This window comes from Mchenga conophoros, linkage group LG15 (genome assembly GCF_057382185.1).
Source record: "Mchenga conophoros isolate Kocher_MC1m ecotype Shallow Benthic linkage group LG15, M_conophoros_male_GT1.1, whole genome shotgun sequence".
Classification (NCBI taxonomy): Eukaryota; Metazoa; Chordata; class Actinopteri; order Cichliformes; family Cichlidae; genus Mchenga; species Mchenga conophoros.
The window spans coordinates 19296728-19323755 of record NC_140540.1 but is presented as its reverse complement, the minus strand read 5'-3'; the positions used below and the strand labels follow the sequence as shown (position 1 = coordinate 19323755).

The following is a 27028-nucleotide window of genomic DNA, read 5'->3' as shown; positions in this document are numbered from 1 at the left end:
TAGAGTCAATAAGGAATAACTCATAAAGAAAATGGGGAGATAATCACGTTACCGCTAATTATGAATTACTCATTACCTAATGATTCACTTATTTAGTATCTCCCAGACCGTTCTACAGTAGAAGAAAATCATTATCAATAATAAAGTCTTAAATCAAGGGTAATTAGGGAAGTATTGAAGAATGACTGATTACATATGAGTTTTTCTTGATTTGTTGGTCATTCATTCTGTAGTAACTGAGCATATGTGTCTCCCTATTAAATGTAATGGTCTATGTGTGCATTTCCCTCCTTTTTGAACATGTGACAGCCACACAAACATGAAGGAAATAAGGCAGTTGCACTGGATGAGTTACAGGGAAACAAGTAAAAAGGGTCAGTTCAATTTTATAAACTTAAATAGTGACGGAAGTGATAGTAAAATACCTCACAGAGGATTGCTTGTGTCTTATGATTGAAAAAAATAATTAGTTAGACCCATAGGGCTGATTTTCTATAACACTGCCAAAAGATCTATACATATAGGTAACTTTAAAATGAATCTTCTATATGTAAAGTCTGTGTGCATGTATGTAAACAAATCTATACCCAACCCCGAAGCAGCTAATCTGGCTACAGAAAGAGACATGCAGGCATACTGAGGTGTCACAGATAGAGAGGATGGATATCTCTCACTGTCACCTGAAGACAACCTAAAGGGCACCATAGACTGACCTGGAAAATGACACCTGCATCCTCCATGAAATTAAACAAACACACACAGCAGCCATGCAAGCAAAGTTTGTTTTAGGCCTCGCTTAAAACATATCGATCTGAAATGAGATGTGGTCAGAGAAGGGATGAGGTTAGTAAGGTATGTGTGTGTGTGCGTTTGTGTGTGTGTGAGGGTCATTCGTGTCATTGGCAGTGGTTGTTTACCTAGAAGCGATTGCTAGCCTCACACACAAGCCCTTCCCAGACAGAGACGCGTGGTAAATAATAGAAGAGTGATGACAGAGGGCAGACGCACACAAACACAGATCAGCATCAAGGTTAAAGATGGGTGTGGGTGTAATGGGAGAGCTCTTTATCAACATGTCATTAATATAGGAGGAGGGTTCACCAAACCAGGGAGGCAGAGAGGAAAGAGGCAGTCATACTGTGAGCAAGGGTCCTGACATCTGCATAACAAATGCATGAGAGGTCTGTATGTCACAGTGACAGCTGAGTCAATATGAATTCGGCTGCAAAGTAGAGTCAGGTGCCTGACCCCTAACTTAGTCATATTGCAGACTTCACTTGATGCTCACAAAATAGCTCAAGATCAGATATCATAACATTAGCATTCATGTGATTTTCATTGCCAGCTACACACAAATGTTACAGTGAATAACTTCAAACGTCTTCCGCTGTTCAGATGTTCGGCATGCTTGTCCTCATCATGACTGGACTACATGATTGGTCTTTTAGGAAATAAAGATAATTTGCACTTGTTGGATTTTTAAACAAAAGCAGGGAAAATACAACACACGAGAACATGTTTGACACTAGTTTTGCTTCATGGTTCAAGTTTTTGGATCAGCTTGTGCACCCTTAAAAGCAACGGACCTTAAAAGCTCAGCCTCACTTAATAACCATTTGCCACATATGGTGGGTTGTCCCTTGTGTCTTATGTTTTGCTTTGCTTCCTTTATCTTATTATTCCTTGATTTGTCTCTGATGCACCCTCGTGTTACCCATTTCCCACATTGGCCTTTGTAGATTTATGGCCTCAGTTTTCCCCTGGTCAATTAACGTGATGTCTGTTGTCCTTCCTCATCTTCTCCAAACCACTTATTTTGCTTGTGTTAACTTCAGCTAATTGTCACCAGCCAGTGATTGTGGACTTGTGGCCACATAAAGGTTAATTTTTCATCTGTTTGGTTTTTTTAAATAATAATTCAATCCTACTACACGGATAAAATATGTAAATATTAAATGAAAGAAAAGCAATGCTCATAGTCTTATTTTTATGTCTCCGGGAAGCACATCTGGATATTTTTCTTGATAATATTTTTTATTTAAGTGTTTAAAATATAATTTTATGAGTACATGGATATACAAAATTATCTCAATAAACCGAATCTATTTAATTGACTCAGCACACAATTATACATTTTAATAATACAAAGTAATGTAGTAAGTTGCTGCTGTCTACAAATAAAATACCTGTACTGTTAAGGGCAATCTAGTCCCTGCATCTCTGTGTAAAAGATGAATGCATTTTAAGTTTGAAAAGTTAAGCCAAACCCTGCATTCTTTCTGATGGCCAGCAGGGTGTGACTGTAGTGAAGTTTGGGGGAAAACAGTGCTCAGATCCTGGGTTTGGGACTTCACTTTCCCAATGAGTTTAAGGCCACTTTTGTCACATTCCCGGGTCTGTTGACCCAGCGTTTTAAGTTTTAGTTTATTTGGATGTCAATGTTTATGTTTAAGTTTGTTAGGTTAGTTAAATTCATTTGTTTATTAGATTCCCCTTGTGTTTTCTTCCACTATATCTAAGTTTAACTTTATGTGTTTCATGTTTGTTTGTCTTATGTTCAGAGATGGGCAGTAACGCGTTACTTGTAACGCGTTACTGTAACCTGATTACTTTTTTCAAGTAACGAGTAAAGTAAGGGATTACTATTGCAAAAACGGTAATTAGATTACCGTTACTTTCCCGTAGGAACGCTGCGTTACTGCGTTACTAAAACCGTGATTTTTTGCGAGAATGTCTCACGACAGTGACGTAAGCGAGTGCGCCGTTAGTGACAACAGCTGTGTGCAGATCAACAATGGATCACATATCGATTGTGGGAGAGAGTATGAGTGTGCAGCGTTTAAAGCGTGGAAGTACTGACCTTACTTTGAGTTTGATTCCATAAAAAGTGACAAAAACATTAGTGTCCTTCGTGCGTGGGAAGAAAACTTCTTTTTACAGCGAAAAAAAACCCTAAACTTCCAAGCAAGCACCGAGTGCGCAACGACGTAATGGGAAACTCACAGAGAAAGTCGCGGATTCTTCAACTGACCGTGGCACACCTGCACCAGGGTAAACCTCCGCCTCCCGCAGTCCTGCTTTACAGGCAAGGCAAGGCAAGTTTATTTGTATAGCACAATTCAACAACAAGGTGATTCAAAGTGCTTTACAGAGACATTAGAAACAAGAACAAATAAAAAGCATGATTTAAAATTAGTGCTGTCAAAATTATCGCGTTAATTGTTAAGATCAACGCGAAATGTTTAATGCATTAAAAAAATTTAACGCTGATTTTGTTTTTTTATTAATTTCGTGTAATCTAAGACCTTTAAATTCATGAGCACCTCTGGAGGAGGGGGCAACAGTGTGCTATGCTGGCGTTTGGCCTGACAGAAATGATTAGAAGAAGAAGTGACACCATGCTACTATCTAGCTAACACTAGCTAACACACGCAAGCATGGACGAGGGCGGACTTTTGGGTGGAAAGTTTCTCTTTAAGAAGTTGCCTGATGGCTTGTTGGACAAAACGAGAGTAAGATGCACAATTTGCAACGCTGAATTCAAGTACCACAGAAGCAGTTCATCACTGGCGTATCACCTGAGAGCAAAACACCCAACTGAATCCACCTCTACGGGACCTCGCCAGTCTACGCTTCAGGAGTATGGTGCTTGTGGACGAATAACAAAAAATGTGAGAGAAAAGGTAACCAATTCCTTGGTTGTTTGGATAGCTAAAAACTGCCGACCAGTTAGCATAGTAGAAGATGATGGACTGAGAGAAGTCATTCGTGCTGCATCAGGAGATGAGTGTTACAATCTGCCCTCGAGAGGAACCATTGTGTCGAGACTGCACACTTTGTATGGGGACCAGAGGGCTCAGCAGTCCAGCAAGCTTGTGCAAGTAAGGAATGTCGCTCTCACCGGAGACCACTGGACTTCGGTGAACAACGATAATTACTTGGGGGTCATGGCGCATTTTATTGATAACGACTGGACTATGCAATCGTTTGCACTAACAGTGAGTAAAACTGAAGAGAGACACTATGCTGAGGCGTGTGCTGACCATTTTCTGAATGTTGCAAACGAATGGAAAAGTCCAGCAAACGCTCAGGAATTAAAGGCACAGCAAGCTGCACATGGACATCAAACAGAACCGCTTGTTCAGGACGTTCCAACAAGATGGAACTCCACCCTAGAGATGATCAAGCGGATCCAGAGAAACAAATTTGGGCTGACCACCATCCTGACTCAACAAAACAGCAAGGTGACTATGTTGACTGACCAGGAGCTTGACAGACTGCAAAAGCTGGAGGAACTACTGGAACCTTGCAGGTAAATACATTTTGTTTCTCATGATTGTGTGTCTATCTTTGCATTCTAGCTTTGTTTTCAAGTATGTTCTCCACCTCCACCTCTCTGTGTATTTTCATATGTAGTTTTTATGTTTGTCTCTGTGTGATTAATAGAAAAATACAGACTTGATCTTTCTATTGCAGATATGTTACCGAACTGCTGGGAGGAGAGCGGTATGTCTCTTGTTCCATGGTGTTGCCAGCCTTGTGTCATTTGTTCAGGATTATGGAGCCCTCAGATGATGACCCAGTCTACGTTTTGAGGTTTAAGAAGATTTTTACCACAGACCTAGCTCAGCGGAGGGACAGCAGCAATCTCACATGGCTGAAGATTGCTACTGCCCTTGATCCCAGGTTTAAAGATCTTAAATGCCTTTCCAAAGATGAAAGAAGAGAGGTGTGGGCATCAGTACATGACCTTCTGATGTCAGAGACGGATGCACACCAACCATCTGCTCAGACAACAGAGGAACCCTCACCAAAGAAGAGCAAGATGTCCATCTGCTTGCTGGGTTCTCCTGATTCAGATACAGAGGAAGAGGAAGATGCTATAGACTGCTGTCTGAATCTGTACAAAGCAGAGCCCAAAATTGACATAGGAGAGTGTCCACTACAGTGGTGGTTAAAGAGAGAAGGAGCACATGCCAGGCTGGCACCTATTGCACGCAAGTACCTGTCAACCCCTGCAACCACAGTGCCTTGTGAGAGATTATTCTCACTCTCAGGTCACATCATTCAAAAGAAGCGTGCTTCTTTGTCATCAGACAATGTAAACAGAATAGTCTGCCTCAGTAACTGGCTGAGTGCAAAGAAGGACTAATCCAGATTGCTCCTTTGAAGTGAAAAATGTTCAACATTCTGGGTTTTCAGCTGTGTCTTTTTGTGTTTTAAATACTGAGTTTTGTGCACCCTTTATTGTTATGATATTCACTTTAACCTGTAGGCCTGGGTTCAGTCACTGTTGATGGCCTTAAAGGTTTTTTGTAAGTTTTCACTGTGTTAAAGATTGATGAAAACTATTAAAATTCTCTTTGAATTTCAGCATACATTCTTTGTGTTTATTCTGCATTTACTTCATTGTGTTGCATAAATGTCTGTTACAATCTTAAAATATAAAGAATAAAAAAAATGTAATTGGAGCCAGGCTATTAATAAAGTAATTGAGATTAATCGCAATTAATAACAGAAAATTGTGAGATTAGTTAGTTAATTTTTTTTAATCTATTGACAGCACTATTTAAAATTGATTAAAACAAGCAAATAAACTAACTAACTAATTAACAAACAAACAAACAACAGTATATAAAATCAAAACAGATAAAATCAGAACAGTAGATAAAATCAGTAGTTAATGTAAGTTTTGAAATTTAAGCTTAAAGTGTGGATTTGGTGCTTTATTCAAATGCAGCTGAGAACAGGTGAGTCTTCAACCTGGATTTAAATAAACTGAGTGTTTCAGCTGATCTGAGGCTTTCTGGTTTTCCGTGTCTGGTTCTGACTCTGGGAACTGATAAAAGACCGGATCCAGATGACCTGAGGGATCTGGATGGTTCATACTGGGTCAGGAGGTCATTGATGTATTTTGGTCCTAAACCATTCAGAGCTTTATAGGCCAGCATCAGAACTTTAAAGTCTATCCTCTGACGGACAGACACTAGTTTTGCTAGTGTCAGGTGAAAATAGTGCAACAGGACCGCTGAGTCTTTGACTTTATTTATTTTCTGCTGTGAGAGTGAGTGTAAACACAAAAAATATTTTATTTTATGTGCTGGAATGTGTAGAAAATAGGTTTAAATGTTAAACTAATTTATTCAAGTCAGAGAATGTTGCATATAATTAAATTTTTGCTTGATGCATAAAGTTAAAAGATTAAAACTGATAAAACAAGTTAAAAAAAGAGACTTTTCCATTTGATTACATTTTGTATGATGGATTATGTAGAAAAAGTAGAATTGGGCTGAAAGATCTATCGCTTTATCACCTCTTCAGATTGTAAATCGTGTTTTTAAAAAGTAACCAAGTAATTAATTACTTTTGAAAATAAGTAATCAGTAAAGTAACGGGATTACTTTTTGGGGGAAGTAATCAGTAATTAGTTACCGATTACTTTTTTCAAGTAACTTGACCAACACTGCTTATGTTATCAAGTTCGTGTTGTCATGTCTGCATTACATTCTGTTTCCTGTTTTATTGTGAAAGTCCTTGCCCTATGTGCATTGTGTCTAGTTTTGCTTCCCCTTGTCTTGTTAGGTCTGATTTGTCCCAGCTATGTTCCCACCTGTTCCCCATTCCCTCATTATCCTCCTGTGTGTATTTAGTTTGTGTTTTCTCATTCAGTCTTTGTCAGGAGACATGTTTCCATGTCGCCAGGATTTTCCACATTCAAGGTTTTGCTCTTTGTCTTCAGCATTCAGTTTTCCCAGTTTAGTTCTAGTTAGTTTCTCCCCAGTGTGCATGTGCCTTTTGTTTCCCCACCTTTTAGCCATATTAAAAGGCTTGCCTTTTGTTAATATTCAAGTTTAGTCTCATGTTCCTTTGTGTCTAGATTTTGGGTCCACTCCTCAATTCATACAGTGTGCTGCTGCATACTGTAACAACTTTGGTTGAAGTCTTACTGAATGATGCATAAATTATTTGAGAGGGTAAAGTAGGGAACACTTTAGGGTGGGTTGCCTTTGTGATAAACAGATTGTTACAATATGAGCTTTCAGTGTCTTTTGGTTTCTCAGGCAGACTGACTCCTCCCACATTATGCCTCATTTCAAAACAGCTAAATAAGTCATGTGTAATGTCCACGCACGGATTTTACGTTCCAGCAACTGACTTAAATACAATTTGATGAACTTGAAAGTTTCTTTTTAACAGGTTTTTCTCTATGTCACCTTGAGACCAGCTGTACAGAACATACAGTTAGAAAGAAAGTGTAAAGTAAAGAAGACACAGAGAAACATATCAGTAGAAGAAAGAAGTAGAAAAGAAGTGTAGAATTAGCTAAAGCATATCAGGTTTGGAACTGGGAGAGTGGCTATGGAATCACATTGTGCTATCCCAGCATTGATGTGTGTGTGTGTGTGTGTGTGTGTGTGTGTGTGTGTGTGTGTGTGTGTGTTAGCATTAAATGCACTAATCAATATGGTGGATGTCACCAATCTCCCCAGTAGTGGCTGAATGCGGATACAATCCCCCAGAGCAATTATATCTCTCTCTTTTCCAGACTTTGTTTCTGTCTTTGTATCGTCACTGTTTTTCAGCTCCCTGTATGTTTTAACACTGGGCAACAAAATGTTTAACTTTTAGACAACTTGACAGAAATACCTTAGGCCTACAAAAATTTACATTTTTTTGACGTCATGCTGAATGAAAAGCATTCACTTGCCATTCTCACTTGTAGACATGCTGCTATCCTTTCTGAACAAATTTGCTCTATAACTTTTTGCACACAGACTTTTCCTCTTTACTAACAGATACGTTTACTTGTTAGTCCCTTTTTCCCTTCTCCATCAAAAAGGAATAAATGTATCTCAGGTTATTGTTGTTGCATCAGAGGACTATATGAGCTCTTGAGATAATGTGTAGTCCAGCATACTGCTAAGGAACTTACCTTCACAGGCACTGAGGTAGTGTCTCAGTTTCTCAGTGAGGAATGTATGCTTTTGCATTACATAGAGAACAGCAATGAACTCCAACTTCTTATTTGGAATTGACATAAAGACACAAATTGGCCATACTGCACAGTATAGATTTCATTATAAAGGGTTAAAATGTACTTTGTTAGGCTTCAGTCACATAGGCCTAGAGACTGGAAACCTTCAATCAGTAGAGAAACGTGTATTCCTTGACCAGTTGGACTACTGCAACCTACACATTTTGAAAGGCAACCTTTATTTTGATGCCGAACAATCTTCTCAATCACCAACCTGGCCAACCATACAAACCAGATATTGTCAGAGGTCACCAACTGGCCACCTGGTCTGTGTGACTGGGATTTTACCTCAATGAGTCACAAAGACATGACAACACTGTGGTAAAAATTATCTATGCTTCTTTGGTATATACAAGGAGCAAAATCCTCAGTGAGTTACAACACAGAAACATTAAAACACATACACAATCTCTTCATGCTGTGTAAAGCGATTAAAGTAAGTTTTGAGTCATCGTTCCAGTTTCTTAAAATCTCAGCAGGAGGTCTGTTGTCAACTGTTAGCCATAAAGGAAAAATGCGTCTTGTTATATCTGTTTTTATCTGTTGTTAAACGCAAATGTGCACACACATAACAAAGCCATAAAAGAAAGTTCACACTGGTCATTTGCTGAAAGCAATACAGTATCAGCACAAATGCAGTCAAGCCAGCAGTCTTACAAAGTTTAAACACAATAGAGAGGCGAAAAACTGACTTGAATCCTAAAAACGATACTTTTAGTTGATTCATCATGAAGGGAGTGTACACAGCTGCACTAACAAAAAAAATGTTACTGACAATACAATGCTTTTCTAACATGTCATTTACAAAATGGTTAAGCTTGACGCTGAGAGAGAGAGTGGCACACTGAGAAGACAGAAAGAAAAAGACTCCTTTGCTTCTGTCAGTCCACCAAATCCATACAGAGAAAAAAATCTGTCTGCTCAGATGAAAGTCTAAAAGAGGAAAGAGGCTTTGTAACAGAGAAATAGCTGTGATCCCAGTGTCACGCAGGCTGATCTTATTACAAACCTCGTTATGTGTAGCATACACCACATGGCAGATGTTTTAATCCAAAGCTCATAAAATGAAAGACGGTCACAAATCGAGGTTAAGACCTGCTGCTTCACACTGCAAGATTAAACCTATGAAGCGTGGCAATCATAACATGACTGCACACCCCCCTTTTTAAAACAATCTACAATCTAACACAGTCATTTTACTATGTATTACATATTACTCAGATAAAAAGCCACAAAATGAGGACGATTGTACTGGTGTGAAGTAGATTTCTGGGTTCTCCATGATGGCTGACTGTGTACTGCATTTCTTCATTGTTCCTGTACTACTACTATTGTCTGTAACAAAAGAAAGCAATTTAAAGTTTTAAAACTTTAGCACTTTTTGTGGTCCAGAAGTCTAAAATCTATAAAACTGGAATAAAAGGAAGTTATGGGAAAGTGGAAGAAAACGTTACATGGCTGTAGACAAAATACACAAGTGTACAGAGTGTCAGATAGGAAGACTGGTGAACATTTTGGGTTAAGGAGTCAGACATCTGAAAAAAAGACATCATGGGTTTCTGACATCTTGCCTGGCCTTATCAGAGATCTGCCTCTAAAGGTGGCTGTTCTGTGAACTGGTAACAAAGCCACTGGAGCGAAGCATCTCTGCTTGCTCTGAAGTAGTCAAGAAATGGGCTTTATTTAATAATGTCTATGTTAGGGCACTATTTAATCATTATCGCGTGTACTATTATTGTATATGCTGCACAAAGCTCCTAAGAGGATTTTACTGTAGACACACCTAAAAATAGGGAGAGATACATTTCAAGAGAGCCCATTAGTGTAATTAGAGCTACTCTACAGCCAGTCTAATGATGCTCTTTTCCTGCTATATTGTTTTTGCTTGATACAGCATCAAAAATGCCTCAAGGTGGGTTTTGCTTTGGTATACACACTGTGTGAAGGCTGATGAACAGACAGAAGCCTGTGAATGTTGTTTAACACTTTGCTCCATATGGTCATTTCTCCACTGAGTATTGCGTGAAGAACAGTGTGAAGAAGAGTGATTTGTGCCTCGAGTGTGAAAACATGTGTCACACTTTTGTTTTTTCTTCTTCTAAATATTAAAAATAACTTGCATTAGATGGAATGCTTCCTTCAAAGTTACATTTCATCAGCATTACGAACTCTTGCTAATTATGAAAGATCAGCAAGACGAGGAAATATAATTTGTTATCTGTTGTTTCCCTTTAATGTGAAAAATAGTTTTCGCGCAGTCTATTGAGATGTAAAAAACAACAGTATAACAAAGCTACAGTTTGTTTGACTTAATAATTTAATTAGCACTATACATGTAATCAATTCTACCAAGACTCTGATTATACAGCATCAGGGGAGGAAACACTATTGCGGTTTGAGATCACCACAAATAAGCCAGCGATTAAACACTTAACAGATTCCAACAAGGATGGATGAAAACTTATCTTCAGGGCCAATTTTGTGTTGCTGTCTTCATTTTCCTTCAAAGCCCCCCTCACAGTAAGCTGAGCACTGTGGGTTGTAGAGGCCAATATTAGTTAAGTATTTATTTACAGATCCTGGCAGGGCTGTCCTGTGAATAATTCATCTAGAGGAGTCTGTTGACAAGACAGCCTGACGCAGGAGAAAGGAAATCAATGCAGCTATGATGGGCAGCAGACTCCAGCATATCTGCTTCTGACCTGAACCCCAGCTATTCTGTAGGTGTGTACACGTGTGTGTAGTTACAGAGGTTACAATGCATCCCTATGTAAAGTGATCAGGTCTTGATCTGCTGATCGGAGCGAAACATTGTCCGTCGAGGGCAGACAGGCCGCGGGGATATGTCATCTTCACGTTCCTCCTGTTCTACACTGTAGACTGTAACTCTAGTATGCCTAAACCCTGGACTTACACAGATTAAACTTCTGTGCAGTTACCATTTTACATCAGAAAGTGCCAACCTCAGGGGCTAAAATCATTTTAAAAACTGGGAAAAAACTGCTGCTCCTCAATGGGCACTTGAGGCTGGACCCGAAACTGAGTCAAATGTGAGAAACTCAAATGTAAAATGTATTATTAGGGGAACTTTCCCTTATACTGTGGCGTGAAAAGGTGTTTGCCCCCTTCCTGATTTCCTAGGGTTTTTTGCATGTTTGTTATATTTACATGCTTCAGATCATTGACCACAAATTTACATTACAGTGCAGAGTAAATGCAGTTTTTAAATGATGGTTTCATTGATTACAGGAGAAAAGCTACCCAAACTTACCTGGTCTTATGTGAAAAAGTAATTGCTGCTCTTGTTAAATGAATTAACTGTGACTAACCATATTTTTTTTGAAAGCTGAGTTCACTTTTACTAAACACACTAAGGCCTAAATACTGCCAGACCTGTTTACTCAAGAAATCGTTTAAATAGAACCTGTCTGAGAAAGTAAAGCAAGCTAGAAGATCTCAAAAAACAACATTTCACACCACAATTTAAAGAAACACCTGAGAAACAAAGTCACTGGAAAAGGTTACAAAGCTATTTCTAAAGCTGTGGGACTCCAGCGGGCCACGGTGAGAGCGACTATACGCAAATGGAGAAAACAAAGATGGTGAACTTTCCCAGGAGTGACCGGCCTACCAAAATTACTCCAAGAACACATTGACAACTCATCCAGGCAGTCACAAGAGAACCCAAAACAACATGAAAGAATTGCAGGCTTCACATTTCGCAGTTAAGGTCAGACTTCATGATTCAGCAATAAGAAAGCGACTGGGCGAAAATGACATATATGAGAGGCTTTAGGAGAAAACCAGTGACGAGCAAAAGAAACATCAATGCTCATCTCATATTTGCCAAAAATCATGAATGAACATCATACCAACAGTAAAATATGGTGGTGGTTGTGTGATGTTCTGGGGCTTTTTTGCTACCTCAGGACCTGGAAGACTTGCTATAGTAATTGAAACCATGAATTCTGCTGTATACAAAAACATCCTAAAGGAGAATGTCAGTCCATCTGTTGGCGACCTGAAGCTGAAGCACACTTGGATCATTGCTGCAGGACAATGATCCAAAATAGACCAGCAAATTCACTTCTAAATGACGAGAAAAACAAAATAAAGACTTTGAACTGGCCTAGTGAAAGTTCTGAGCTGAATCCCATTGAGATGCTGTGGCATGACCTTAAAAAGGCAGTTCATGCTCGAAAACCCAATGTGGCTGAATTACAACAAATTTGCAAAGTGGGTCAAAATTCCTCCACAGTGCTGCTAAAGACTTGTTGCTAGTTATCGCAAATGCTTGATTGCAGTTGCTAAGGGTAGCCCCACTAGTTATTAGGTTTAGGAGGCAATCGCTTTTTCACGTAGGTTTGGATTTTTTTCCCCCCTTAACAAGCACCTTCATTTAGAAAATACATTTTGTGTTCACTTTTTCTATCTTTGTCTAATATTTAAATTTGTTTAATTATCCAAAACATTTAAGTGTGACAAACACACAAAAAAAAAAGGAAATCAGGGAGGGGGCAAACACTTTTTCACACCACTGTAGTAAGAGATTTGCATTTTTTTGTTCAGTATTCACAATATTAGACTGGAGAGACTTGAAACTCAAAGACTCCTGAATTTAAACCCATCAAAGGATTCCACAACAGCTCAGCTGATGGTAAATATATTCACAGGGCAAAAAAAGCCTATTAAGATGTTTTTTTAACCAATGTCATCAATGTCTAAGCAATGTCAGCAGATCTGACTGGTGATTTTGTACATGTAGATTTTTGTTTTGTTTTGTTTATTACAGTTAAAAGATACAGTTAAAGATCATCTTTTAAAATAACAGCCCAAAATAAATGTCCAGAGCCACTGTCCAGAGGCTGCCAAGTGACACGATTTTCTTTTAAAACAACTTTGGATTTAGTAATAATAATAATAATAATGGATTGGATTTATATAGCACTTTTCAAGGCACCCAAAGCGCTTTACAATGCCACTATTCATTCACTCTGGCATTCACACACTGGTGGAGGCAAGCTCTGGCCAACACCAGTAGGCAGTAGGGTAAAGTGTCTTGCCCAAGGACACAACGACCAGGACAGAGAGCCCAGGGATCGAACCGGCAACCTTGCAGTTACAGATACGCTTCCCAACCCCCCTGAGCCACGGTCGTCCATGGTAAAAAAAAAAAACAGTGCTTGGAAACAGTTGTTCAGTTTAGCTTTGTCCAATTAGTGCATTCTTTTTATGCCCATTTTCAATAGCCAGCATTAGTTTCCCATTTGTTATCACAGTGAATTATGGGCAAACTAGCATTAGCTGACCCTTATCCAGATCTGACAACCATATCTAAATTATCTAAAGATTTTGTATTCATTCAAACTATTTTATATCTTTTTCATGATTATAGCTCATGAAAATCAGAAGCATCTCAAATCACAAAATATTTTCTAAGACCAATCATGAAAAGAACTTCTAAAAAGTAGAGTTAAACACTGAGGTGGGGCTTCCAGATGTTTCTAACCCACAATAATAAGATGGTCATCAAACCATTTAGTAGTAGTTTTGGAACAGTGGACATGTGCTTTGGGAAAAGGAAATCAGCACCTCCATAAAGCTTGTCAACACATGCAAGCTTGAAACACTCCATAATTTCCTGGTAGACAGATTTGTTGACTTTGGACACCACCTTACAAAAGCAGATGGCATGTCACTCTGAATCATTACTGGCTGCAGAAACTGCACACTGGACTTCCAACATCTTTAAATTTGTGTCCTTCCACTCGTCATCCAAACTTATGATCTTCATTTCAAAATGAGAGGCAAAGATGACTTTTATCTGAGAACCTCCTTCATAGCAAAAGCTCAGTTCTTGTTCTCCTAACCCAGGTAAGACATTGCTAATATTGCCTCTGGTTCATGGCTGGCTTGATATTAGGAATGCAACAGTTGTAGTTCCTTTTATGAAGATGTTTTTGGATGATGACGCTTGATGTGATGACACAAGCCTGAGTCTCTGTGAGGCTCTCACAAGTTCAGGAATTATATTTTCTTGATGATCGAACCACAACTGTGGCCATCCCAGTTGCGAGTGCACCTTTTTCTACTACGCTTTCTTTCTCACATTCAACCCTTTGATAAAGCACAATGTGCCATACTCTCCTTGTGGAGCATGTCATTGATCATCATCTGATCAACTGTCACATCAGCAGTCTTGCCCATGAGTGCGATAGTGTGCACTGACCAATAAACACTGTATTTACACTGTTAGTAAAAACAGAATTTAAATATTCTACCAACTGGGGATACCGAATTTATGATTTTCCATGAAGTATAATGGAAATTTCTGATCATTGTATCAGAAGCACATTTGTGAGGTCAGACACCGATGTTGGACGAGAGAGCCTCGTTCACAGTCTCCGCACTTGTTCATCCCAAAGGTGTTCTGTTGGGTTGAGGACAGAACTCTGTCCTGTCTTCTCTTTGTGTTTGTCGAGTTGTCTGTGTGTCTCTTTCTCGCCCCTTGCCCTCTCTGGTCCATTGCTCTCTCGCTCCCTCTGTTCCTGGGGTCATGCTCAGCTTGTCCCATCTATTAGACTGTTGCCAGCTGTGTGTCTCAGGTTTTTCCTCTTTGCCCTGATTTCCTTGTGTATTTAGTGTCTGTGTCTCCCTCTGTCTGGCATTGCACTCCTCTTCATTCTCCTCCTGTGAGTTCTGCCTGCTTGTTTAGTTCCTGTTCTTTCCAGTTAAGTTTTTGTATTCGTTTCAGTCCAGCAATAAAGCTGAGGTTTGAGTTTAGTTTTGCCTTCTGGGTCGTGCAATCCTGCCTGCGTCACACAGTGCATGATACATTATGAGGAACTTAAACTCCAAAAGCAGAACATCATCCAAATTAAAGGAGTCTGATATAAAAGAATGTAAAGAATTTAAAAATAGGGCTAAATGTAATTCATAGATTTGAATGCATTTCAAATGTTGTAAATGTAAATTTCTATGTGTTATATTTATTCATTAGTACCTGAAAAGAAAAAATAAAATCAATATTAAAGGGTTTGTGTATAAGAGCAGTGACCATCCTATGATGTTGAAGAAGCTTTAGAAAAGACTTAATTGATTTCAATGGATTTGAAGCAACTGAGAAGACTATAAAAACAGGGCACCTTCAGTGGTGAGTTCCATGTTCAGTTTTTTTTTTCTTAACAAAGACTCCCACAGGAATTCAGCTGACTCAACATTAAAGCGCTTCATGTCTGTCCTCTGTAACTTCAACAATTCTACTGACAATTTAACAAAAAATCCCCAAGGACCTCTTTGAAGAACCAAGAATTACATTTATCATGTGGGTCTTTAAGAGAGCAATACGGATTTAAAAGAGAAACCTTTTTAAATAGTTTCATAAGTCACTATGAAAATGACAGCAAGCACAGATAAACCTGAAAATGCAGTTTACGATGGGAAGTAACCCTGTTGTCTTTTCTTTGTGGCTTCCTCTGTAGTACATCAACATATAATCAGTCTAGCAACTTCATGTACCATGTCTCAGCAATTACGCGCCAATTAAATACCAGAGATATAAATTTACAGACCTCTAGTTTTGTGCTTGTAGCTCAAAAAATACAGAGACAGAAGAACAAATATTACATTCAACTGTCACCACAGTTTCTGAGATCCAGTAGTTCATACTTCATAGTAAATATGAAAAACAGAGAGAAACCATAATGAGACTGGAATTACAATAAATGTGATTCTGCATGAGAAAAGAAAAAGCTGATGGAATTGAAAGGTGATAAAAGATAAATGGACAGACTCGAAGCAATTCCTGAAGAAATGAAGGAATGCCAATGGAAAAGACAAATTGCAATTTTTTTCAGGTGTACAAACTGAACTGTATTCTGACAAACGGTCTGTAAAGATATACTAAAAATGCTTAGAGATAAAATAAATAGAATGAATAAACAGTGCAGTAAAAGAGAGGGGGAGGGGGGGTGGATGGATAGATTAATGGATGACAAATTATGTTAATTATGTTAATTAATTATGTCCCAATTACTTGTTTTGCATTCCTGTTACCTTCAAGTTCTACTTTCACTGTTTGGCCAACCTACATTCTTGCAGTAATCTAGTAGGCAAGTCCTTCAGTCATAGTCTGTTTTCCTGTGTTTGTATTGAGCAAGTTTTGTTCCTTTTTTTTTTAAAACAAAAATTATATTCTAGTGGAACATTGCATTAGTCAACTGATGCAATTTAAATGACTGTACAGTAGATATGATGAGATTAAATCAAGCCCTGAAAGAAACTATTCAGTTTTTTCAGCAATATTATATCGTGTTATGCTCACTTATTATGGATTGGAATTTTTAGTTTTACAATCTGATTCAAAATTGATCTTTAATTAAAAAAAAGGTCTTCATTTAATAAAGAAAAAAAGCTGCAGTATACTTTGGCTCTACTGTCCTAGACTGCTGATTACAGGTATTTACCCACCGAGCTGAAAATGAAACACAGATGACAATGAAGCTAACTTGTCTTGATGACAGTATTCTGTCCGGATAAAGGAAAAAGCAGAGAATCAGGTGTGATATTATGAATCAGGATTTTATGTAAAGTTAAAACATTTTTGTGTTGGAGAACTAACCATTAAGTATTAAATCAAAAATGTATTCAAACAGCTGTGCTTCCAGAAGAACAACTACAATTACAACTACATTACACAAAAGTTGTATCTTAGGGCTTTAGGCTAAAACACAAAAGGAACAGGTAGGATGTTTGAAGCTGTCACAATAAAACACAATGAAAACTGTTGGAGCAAATATTTTAATTCTTGGAGTCAATCTTTTGGTTTGCCAGCCAATAGTGGAATTCTCAAACTGTGTCTTTTTCCCAGTTCTTAGTCTTGGTTTCTCATGACGTCCTCCACCTCTGCAATAGATCTTCCATCTTGGTTTATTAAGGACAACTTTGATCTGATAGATCTTGGTGTTCTTACAATTATAAATTTATGTTTCGCTTTTAGTATAGTTCCTGTGTGTTTACACAGTAGTACAGTCATTCTCATAGAAGAAAATTCCTTGCTTCTTTAAGAATGGCTATATCAGAACTGCTACTTTATGCTAAAAGTCTAGAAAACATTATTTTTATTCAACTATTATTTCTAGACGAGAACAATATCCATCAGACCTTTAATTCTGGTGATTGTGCTTTCTTAGTTCTGCTGGACTTAAGTGTTGATTTTAACAATGTCAATCATGATTAACCCATTAAGACAGAACACCTGGAACACTTTGAAGGAGTCAAGGATTTGGTTCTTAACTAATTTAAATCAAACTCATGACTTTTTTTTGTTAATATTGAGAAATACTACTCTGCATCAGCAGTTATGACATCTGAAATTCCATAAGGGTCTATCTGGCATTGTTCTTTTTCTCTTTGTACATTTTTTAAAATTCGTATGCAGATGATTTACCTTTAAATCTTGGAAATTGCCGCTCCATATAAAGTCTCAATGAGTGCAGCTTGGATACAGTTAATTGATTGGGAAACACTTTTAATTGAGATTGAAGGATAGCCTGGCTTTTTTGAGCCCTTTCATTTATCGCGGGTTAAAAATCTGAGGCCATAACAAAAGGGTGTGTAACCATCCTGCTCTAGTAGTAATCAGCCTGCTACTACAGACATGGTACCATAATGAATAATCTCAGAAAAATTACAATTTACAGACCAATTTTTGCCCACAATTGTTTGCTCACATGTTTGCCATATTCCCCCACTGGCTTTTAACTGAGCAATAATAATTTGCAGACCAAGATTCCTATTCAAAACTATAGCCAAGTGCAAACTCAGACTTTTTGTTCTTATCTGATAGCTTGTCATGAAATACTTTCTGTCAGTGGAGAACTGGGAATGCTTCAGTCAACATAAGAAGCAAATATGTTCTGCAAAGTAACATATGTAGGGAAATGTGGGTGAGTGGGGCAGGAAAGAACTCAACAGAAAAGTTGCAGCATGTGTGCATGAGCTGGAATAGGCAATTTTGATTATTTTCTGAAGAATACAGACTACAGTAGACAGAGAAGCTAAAGGAGATGATAGAGACAATCCATCAAACAGACACCTGCATGGTCATAGTGAAAGGGAACAAAAAAAACTACCTTATACAATGCTGAACACCTTGCTACAAGCAGCTCTTTATATGCTTACTCACAGCACACAATGAGATCAATGGAAATTCTTTTTTGTTTGCATTTCTACAGTATTTACATACTTTTCTACAAGCACCACCCGAGGCACAGTCACAAATAATTTTTTCATATGTCCTTAAATCACATAGCAAGTGCTCGCTGCTAAGTTCTGTAGGAACTATGCTTTCTGAAACTATAAATGTCAGTCAAACAGTTTGGGTGGGCTGACAGTCTATTTTCTTTTTATTGTTTTTACTGTTCTCAGCTAGAACTAAAATGTGTGTCAGTCAAGTTGACGAGAGTTTCACTTGAGCTGTGAAAACAACGTATTGTTCAAAGACTAGAATTTCAGCATTCAGCATTTCTTTGCACACAAAGCTTTATGGGAGTTCAGTAATGGCCAGCTACTCTCCATGGCAGCTCTGGAGACACTCTCAATATCAAACTTCTTCTTATCTTGAACTTTGTCCTTTTTTTTCCCTCAACACAAACAAATTTTCCTTATAAAATCGCTTTTATAACAGTCGGTCCTGTGCAGTATCTTCCAAGTACACCACACTGTTATATTTTTTACATGTCGAACCACAAGGTAGTGTAGTAGCTGTAAAATAATTATTATGCTCTTGTTAGGCATAAACATAAATGCTAAAAAATTTGTGTTTATGGATTTCATATGTATTATAATCACAACAAAAGCTGTTGCAACAATGTAATAATCTCAATGTACATTGTGCTGAACATGACTCTGTTTCCCTGAATCTGTCATTCTTCCATGTCATGAGAAGGAGAACAAAAAAAAAGTGAGGATCACCATACCAATTTGGAGGACTATTGATTTCACGTTGCGGTTGTTGTCTGCAAATTTTGTACTTTGTACTCCATTTTATTATTTTAAAATATGAGGTGTTTGTTGTTTTTGTAAGCTTTAGAATATGAATCCACTAATATATTAAGTTGTATAATTATTATTATTATTATTTTACATTGTGTCTTATTTCAGGGACCATGCACAAAATACATAATGACATAAAAAGGAAAACATGCCTTGTATCATATTTATCTATCAGCTAATTTCCATCTGCAGTCCCAAATAGGGATGGGTACCAGTGTCCGGTGCCATTGTGGAACCGGTTCTGACATAAACGGTAGTAACCAGACCGAAAAGCACCGCACAATTCGGTGCTTCATTTCGGTGCTTTTTTCCCTGAGAAATCTAGCCAATCACTTCCTTTCCCAGGATAGTAGGCAGGCCCAGGTACGTAACGGGGTTTTTTTTTTAGAGCAGAGCTAAAATGCCGAAGGCGAAGCGCTCGAGAGTGTGGCTGTACTTCACAGCAAAAGATATAAACTCAGCAGCCTGCAACAAGTGCTTAAAGGTAATAATGTGCAAAGGAGGTAACACCTCAAATCTAATGAAACACATGGCATCGCATAGCGTTTTTTTAAAAGCCGAGAAATGCACCGCATTTGATAACTTGCAGCAAGACATCACACCTAGCACATCTACTGCGGGTGTGGTGCCTGTTCTCGGAGTTAGCAACATCCAAGAACCCGAAGAGGAGAGTCCGGCCCCTAGCCCTGCCAGTGTAGCAGAAATGATAACTGATGATGATGATGATGGCAGCAGCAGCCGTTCTTCTCTGGGTGAGTATCTTAATGTTGTTCGTGTGTAATTTAACCACGTTATTAAATTAATGCATGTAAGGTGAACTAGCAAACATCATCATAGCTACATGCGGCTGTCTTCTTGTTTGATGGCAGATACTCCCTTCACCCTGGCCAAAAAGGCTAAAATGACGAAAGAAAAAGTGGACGAAATTCATAGGGCAGTGGCAAAATTTATAGTCAAAGATCTCCATCCAGGCAGCACGGTGGCACGGTGGTTAGCACTGTTGCCGCACAGCAAGAAGGTCCTGAGTTCAATTCCACCATCAGGCCGGGGTCTTTCTGTGTGGAGTTTGCATGTTCTCCCCGTGTTTGCGTGGGTTCCCTCCGGGTACTCCGGCTTCCTCCCACCGTCCAAAAGACATGCAGCTTGTGGGGATAGGTTAATTGGAAAATCCAAATTGTCACTAGGTGTGAATGTGCGAGTGAATGTGAGCGTGAATGGTTGTCTGTCTCTGTGTGTTGGCCCTGCGACAGACTGGCGACCTGTCCAGGGTGTACCCCGCCTCTCGCCCTATGACAGCTGGGATAGGCTCCAGCGCCCCCCGCGACCCTGAAAAGGATAAGCGGAAGCGAATGGATGGATGGATGGATCTCCATCCATTTTCAACGGTGGAGTCACCATCATTCAGGTGAAAAATGTTGTATTACTCTGACATAAAAAATAGACTGTATAATACTGTAAAGGTTAATATGTTCATAGCAGCTTAGCTTTGTAAGTCTTCTCTAAATATTATAAGTAAACTATATTTGAATAAAAGGTGAGCTATATGTTTTTATTTTTTATCTGGAAGAAAAAAATTAATGAAAATTCAAATGTATTTTCTGTTTATTCTGGGAGCTGCTTTATATGTTTTATTTATTTTATCTGAAAAAAAGAATTAAATTTCAAGCCAAAAACACTTTCTTTTTATAAATTTGTTTGGGGGTTTTTTTGTTTGTTTTTTTCAATTCAGGGAGATGTCCTCTGCCCTTAATCCGAGGTATCAGCCCCCATCCAGGGATGATCTATCCAACACACTTATACCTGCTTGGTATTGCGTGGAGAAAAGCAACCTCATCCAGAATTTGGCACAGGTTAACAAGGTCGCTATCACCTGTGATGGATGGACCAGTATTGCTCAGGACCATTTCCTCACAGTGACTGTTCACTACATCTACAAAGGCAAAATGAAGCAGAATGTGCTCAGCACTGAAGCAGTTTATGAGTCACAAACAGATCCAGTTGTCGCTAAAGAAATATCAAGCGTTATGAGCAATTTCACTTGGGAGGGAAAATAATTGCTGCCAATGCCTGCAACATGGATGCTGCTTTGAAAAAATTGGACTTTTTAAAAGTGGGATGCTTTGCTCATACCCTCAACCTGGCCGCACAAAAGGTGTATGACATTCCTGCAGTTTCCAGCTGGTGTGCCAAAATCCGTTCAGTTGTGGTGTGGCTCAAACGTTCATCCTTGAGCAAAACTGTGCTCAGAGAAAAGCAGCGAATCCTGAGTAAGTAGCGCATGCAGTTACATATCAAGAAGTATTGTCATTCATATTAGCTTTTTTATAGTAATTTAAAATATGTTTGTGTCTATCTGTGCTTTAGATTTGCCAGAGCATAATGTAATTCTTGACGTTAAGACGCGCTGGAATTCTCTCTTCCTAATGGTGAAGAGATTTATGGAGCAGTTTGATGCAATCCAGGCAGCTGCTCTGGATCAACGGCTGAGGAAGCCTATGGACAAGGACAAGTAAGTGAATGACATGAGCATCACTTGCAAGAGCTAAATAACGTCAGTTACCTTTAACATTGTGAATATTTTTCAACAGGCTAGAAAGGTTCACGCACACTGATCTAATCAAGGCAGAGGACTTTATTAAGTGCATGCAAGTCCTGTACACGTCAACCATGTGTGTCTCAAGTGACAAGTCACCCACATGCAGCCAAACCATCCCCATCCTGGCCAAGCTGGAGGCACATTTCAGACGATGTGATGAAGACAGTGTTTTCACCTCTTCAATAAAAGAGAAAGTCTGGGGTAGTCTGCAGAAAAGATATCAGGTATTTGCAGACAATGTCAATGCGCATGAAAAATAGGGTTACCTTTTTTCAGTATCAGCTCCTATGTTATATCTTGTTTTACTTAAAGGATGAAAACCTTCAGAAATTTCTGAAGGAGGCCACGATGATGGACCCACGTTTTAAAGGCAGGCTAGATGGTGAGGCAACTACTGACATCTGGGACAGGTTGGAGAAGACAGCAGTTTCAAATGCCACAGCAGCAGTTGCACAGGTATTTTCATTGTGTGTGTACAATCTTGTCCTTTTGCATCATGATGTAGTTTCTATGTTGAAGGAATGCTCTTTTACTATCTGTGTGTCCATAGCCTCCCACTGAGGACCCCAAAGCACACAGCAAGGTGGATGATGCTGACATGGACAAGCCAGAAAAATATGTCATTTCATATTTTTTCTAACACAACCAGTGCATTCTAAAAGTGATCTTTATTTATTTTGCAAACCTCACACATCTTTTTTTGTTGTTTTTCAGCTAAGTAAGGTCCAGAAGTCACCCTTAGAAAAGCTGTTTAAGGATGAAGACAGAGAGCTTCAACAGGCTGCTTCTCAAGCGGGTAGAGTCTCCTCAATCACAGAGCAGGTACAGAAGGAGCTTCAAATATACAAAAGACTGCCAGGAATTACCTCTGGACAAGACCCTGTGGCCTGGTGGTGGAGTAAGAGGGAAACACTCCCCAATTTATCTGCCCTATCAGAAAAATACTTGTGTGTCCCAGCCTCATCAACGCCTTCTGAAAGAGTTTTCTCTTGTGCTGGGCATGCCATCAGCCAAGAGCGATGCCGTATAGCTCTAGAAAAGGCTAATATGATTATCTTCTTGCAAAAAAACTGCTAAACATCACAGGTTTCATGACAAAGTTTGTTTTCAATTGTTTAAGCACTGGTTCCAACCAAAGACGTTGTGTTTTATTGACAGAAAGGGCTAACTTTGTTATAATTTTGCTTAAAAAAAATTACTGGGAAAATAAAAACACAAGAGGTTTTTGGACGACGTTTGTGTTCTTTATTCTTTAAGCACCGGCACCGTTTCAGAAGTACCGTTTTGGCACCGGTATCAGATAAAACCTAAACGATACCCATCCCTAGTCCCAAAGCATTATCCCCATAGATAATGTATGAATAAAAAATACAGTTATCTTTAGCTAAATCATTAAAATGACATACATATTATACACCGATCATTTTCTTAAGCATTTATCAATCCAGGGGTGCATCAATCCTTAATAAGTAAGCATTGGGATACACCCTGAACACACATCCATCACAAGGTTAATACAAAGAGATGACGTAGTTTACATACGCTAGAACATTTCAGAACCACCAATTAATCTAATAAATATCTGTAGACTGATGGAGGAAGTTGGAGTTCCCAGGCACACAAGAAGGCCCCACCTCCCTGTGTTGTGAGGCTGTGAGGCACAGTGTGTGGTAACAACTGAGCCACACAAATGTAATATATAAAATTCTGACATGGCCCATTCTGCATACACAGTGACTATACAAGTGTATTTACTATTGTAAGTGCACGTTATGTTTTCTGTGTTCACATAATTAAGCTGACTTTTATCTAAGCAAAGGATCTAAATGTTTATTTTACCACCTTGAAAACTTTTGTTAAATACAAACCCTTTTGACACTCTTGGAAGGTACCACTTTTTAGGTAATACAGCAAATGTAGTTCATAGCAAAGCACATGATCCTGAAAATTAAACACAATGCTTTTTGCATAATTTTTCTAAACTGTATGATCAGATATTTGGATTTCCTGTCCCTCCCTACATCCTACCCTCAACATCTACTTCCTGTATCGTTCTCTCCTCTACAAAGCTTTGCTCTGTGTGCACTATCGGATGAGAAGGAGCTTTAGACACACACACACACACACACACACACACACAGAAAGGAAAAGGAAAACAACTAGCATGGCAATAAATGACGGCAGACTCTTCAGACTGCACCTGATACTTAACTTGATGAATAACTTAATAAGCCTATAAATAAATAGTTTGTTTTGGTTTGTACATTTTAAAAAACAAGAAAGAGGCAGGGGACACACCAAAAATATATGTTACACACGTATATAAAAAACTTCAAGTGAAAAATGCTGATGACATTGTGCATTCGGTCTTGTACCTAACATAACAAAAACTGGTCATCCAAAATTTACATTCAAAGCAGATGATGTGTCCAAAGCAACCACTCCTCTCCAGTCATCATTAACAAAGACAACATCTGGTGTGCCTGTTGTGGTGCATTAAAGAACATCACAATCAGTACAACAGAATATGGAACAGATGACTTTATGTTTTAACTAACAAGTCAACAAGTCATCAATTATCCTGCAAAACCCCTCACAGCACAGACAGCAGAGAGGCATGTAATCTGATTTAAACTGCAAAAAGACTCCTCAATCAAATGTATATTTGATGGTTTTCCATCTCCCATATATTATAATCTGAAGCCTGAAGAGAGTTAAATTACTTTACATGACTGAGGCTAGACTAATATATATATATATATATATATATATATATATATATATATATATTACATCATAAACCCACAAGGGACCTAGGTGCATTAGCTGATGTTTACTGTTACCCTTTTAAGCAACATGTAAATCAGTGGCCTAATTCTGTGGCTATAGTTTGGAAATAACAGCTCTATTAATCTGTCTGGTAGTGTAATCAATCATTAGTGCAGCTCCACACTCTTTCATAACAGAGCTGCACAGGTCAGCTCTGCAGCCTGTGCAACATGAAGTATTAATTACTCATGTTTGCCAGCAAACTTCAAATACTGTAGTTTCACTCCTCTGAAATCCTTTCCAATTAGGTGAAACTGAAGATGTGTGTGTGTGTTCATAGATCCATCTATCCATGTGTGTGTATAGTGTAGAGCAGACCTTCCCAAAGTCCCCCTAGGGGGGGCGCAGAGTTATGGCAGGGGAGGCGGCGGTATGAAAAGGAAAAAAAAAACCAAAACGCTTGGACACTGCTAGCACTGGGCGCCCACAGAAACACAAAGCAGGAGATGAAGCATTGCTGAATAGGTTTCCAAACCAACTTCATTCTAAGCCAAAGACTAGAAAATATGGTGAAGCATGTCTTCCCTTTGGTTTCACCTGCACAAGTGCCATGGTAGGTCTCCCCTGCAGAATTGGTTTTCCCTTCGTTGGGAGCAGCGCTGGGCTCTTCAAATCATGGACAAACTATATTCCACGTTCTTGATTTTTAGTTCACAAACACTTGTTATAATAACTAACTACTCCTGACATTTTGGAGATGTTAGCTCTTTGTACAGTTAAGTTACAGCGGGATAAAAAAAAAAATATCAGGCTGATCCTGCCACAATTTGTTCCCCCGGACAAACAGTATCCTGCAGTTGTTTATGTTTTTAAACCCATTTTGCACAGAGAGGCATTTTTTGAAAAATGTATTGATAGCAATGTTGAATATTATTACACAGAAGAAAAAAAACAACTACACGTAAAATAATTACACCGTGACGCCTCTGCCTTTGTAAATGGAGGGACAGTAACTGTGTGTAAAACCTGCAGATAGTCAGATTAACAGTAACAGTATTTTGTCTCTCTCTGCCATTCTGCAATTCATCTCATGTAAACAATAACGTGGCGCACAGCGTGACGTGAAAAAGGGCACATACCTTTGACGTTGCGTTACGAACTCTGTATTCCTCGTCCACACGTAAACGAAAAAAAGGAGTTCTAAAAAATCTCCGTTTTCAGTGATTCCAAATGCCGTTTACCTGTGGACGAAACAGCTGCGTTTTCAAAAATACCCGTGCAGGTGCGGACGTAGCGTAAAAGAATTAGTAGTTTATTTTATTACTACCTGTAATTTATTGCAGATTACTTGTATTTGCTTAATTGTTTACTAAATGTTTGAGGTGTGAAATAAACGCAATGGAGCAAAATATCGGCGTGTGTGGTTGGAGGATGTGTTAGTGCATGTGCGCACGGGGGGTGGGGGGAACATTTTTCTTGTAAAACAAAAAAAGTTTGGGAACCACTGGTGTAGAGGATGACGTGGTAATTTTATTGCAGTCATTATTAAAAACATATATTTCTGTATAGCTTTAATTCCAAGTTTATGTTCTTCTTCTTTTGCACAGCTATCAATTTATTCTTTTTTTTATGTTACCTTATAAACCACTATTTTTCTTAAACCTGTGAGAAAAGACAAGTAATTGTGTGAGGTTTTTTTGTCTGGTTGGTTGTTTTGGGGTTTTTTTCCCCCTAATTTTTTAGAATCCCTATTACAGTAAATATCTCTTAAAACACAACCAGATTTCCTGATGTCCATATTTCAAAACTTACATGAACATTAAACACGCATAGAAGTATCCATAAGTACAACACTAAAGACACAAAGACGTGAATCTGTGAAAGAACCTCTATTTTTTATCTGTTTAATGTGTGGTAACCTGTTCCAGGTAGAATAAAATCTTTACAGACACAGGCGGGAGCTGTTCTGGAAGCAGCTTTGAAATATGACAGAAACCACATATTTCAGAAAAGTCAAACAAAAGTTAGCAGGAGTCCAAGGGGGAAAGAGTTAAAAACCAGACTATTAATGTTGTAATGTTAATGTTGTAGTTTTGCGCATTTTTCACATAAATTTGACCAATCCTCTAGGAGAAGTAACAATTCTAAATGATGATTTGATGATAGATGCCTGAATATGGATCCTGTGGATGGACGCCTCACCATTGCATGAGCTCACATGCTCAACCAGATGAGCCCATAAAAGCAAGAACAAAGGGCTAAAAGTTATTAATCAGTTCACCTACTGAGAAGAATTTGTGACTAAACTTTTTGTCATATATATAAAAGACAAAATCACTCAACAATAGTACAATAACACTACAACGGAAAAAAGAAGAATAAATATCAACTTATTTCTCATAGAGTTACAACTTCCACCACTATTATGATGGAAGTAAAGAGTGTTGATGCAGTCATACATTTTCCTGCATGCACATCCATCAAAGTAATGGCCATCAAACTGCCTGTTCACAGAGTATTTATTTTACATTTCAAAATCTTAAAAATATTCTGGATAATCTATTATATGTTAT

General features: G+C 38.5%; 3 protein-coding genes across 4 annotated transcripts in view; 2 read left to right on the top strand and 1 right to left on the bottom strand.

Annotated features, from left to right (window-relative positions):
* Positions 1–27028, bottom strand: part of LOC146558206 (exostosin-1) — a 353884-nt gene that overhangs the window by 195140 nt on the left and 131716 nt on the right. The gene's annotated exons all lie outside the window — the stretch shown is intronic.
* Positions 3314–5168, top strand: LOC146558208 (E3 SUMO-protein ligase ZBED1-like). Its single transcript, XM_085246147.1, has 2 exons — positions 3314–4312; positions 4477–5168. Exons 1-2 carry the CDS (start codon positions 3438–3440, stop codon positions 5150–5152), a joined length of 1551 nt encoding a protein of 516 aa, XP_085102273.1. The 5' UTR covers positions 3314–3437; the 3' UTR covers positions 5153–5168.
* On the top strand, positions 21499–22763 carry LOC146558207 (uncharacterized). Its single transcript, XM_085246144.1, has 5 exons — positions 21499–21599; positions 21679–21910; positions 21999–22142; positions 22237–22305; positions 22401–22763. Exons 1-5 carry the CDS (start codon positions 21514–21516, stop codon positions 22761–22763), a joined length of 894 nt encoding a protein of 297 aa, XP_085102270.1. The 5' UTR covers positions 21499–21513.

Bases quoted from the DNA above. Each gene is read 5' to 3' on its own strand.
- LOC146558207 (XM_085246144.1), top strand. From the start codon at position 21,514: ATGGTGAAGAGATTTATGGAGCAGTTTGATGCAATCCAGGCAGCTGCT. The intron at 21,600-21,678 runs GTAAGTGAATGA...ATTTTTCAACAG, and splicing joins AAGCCTATGGACAAGGACAA to GCTAGAAAGGTTCACGCACA. The intron at 22,306-22,400 runs GTCATTTCATAT...GTTGTTTTTCAG, and splicing joins TGGACAAGCCAGAAAAATAT to CTAAGTAAGGTCCAGAAGTC.
- LOC146558208 (XM_085246147.1), top strand. From the start codon at position 3,438: ATGGACGAGGGCGGACTTTTGGGTGGAAAGTTTCTCTTTAAGAAGTTG. The intron at 4,313-4,476 runs GTAAATACATTT...TTTCTATTGCAG, and splicing joins GAACTACTGGAACCTTGCAG to ATATGTTACCGAACTGCTGG.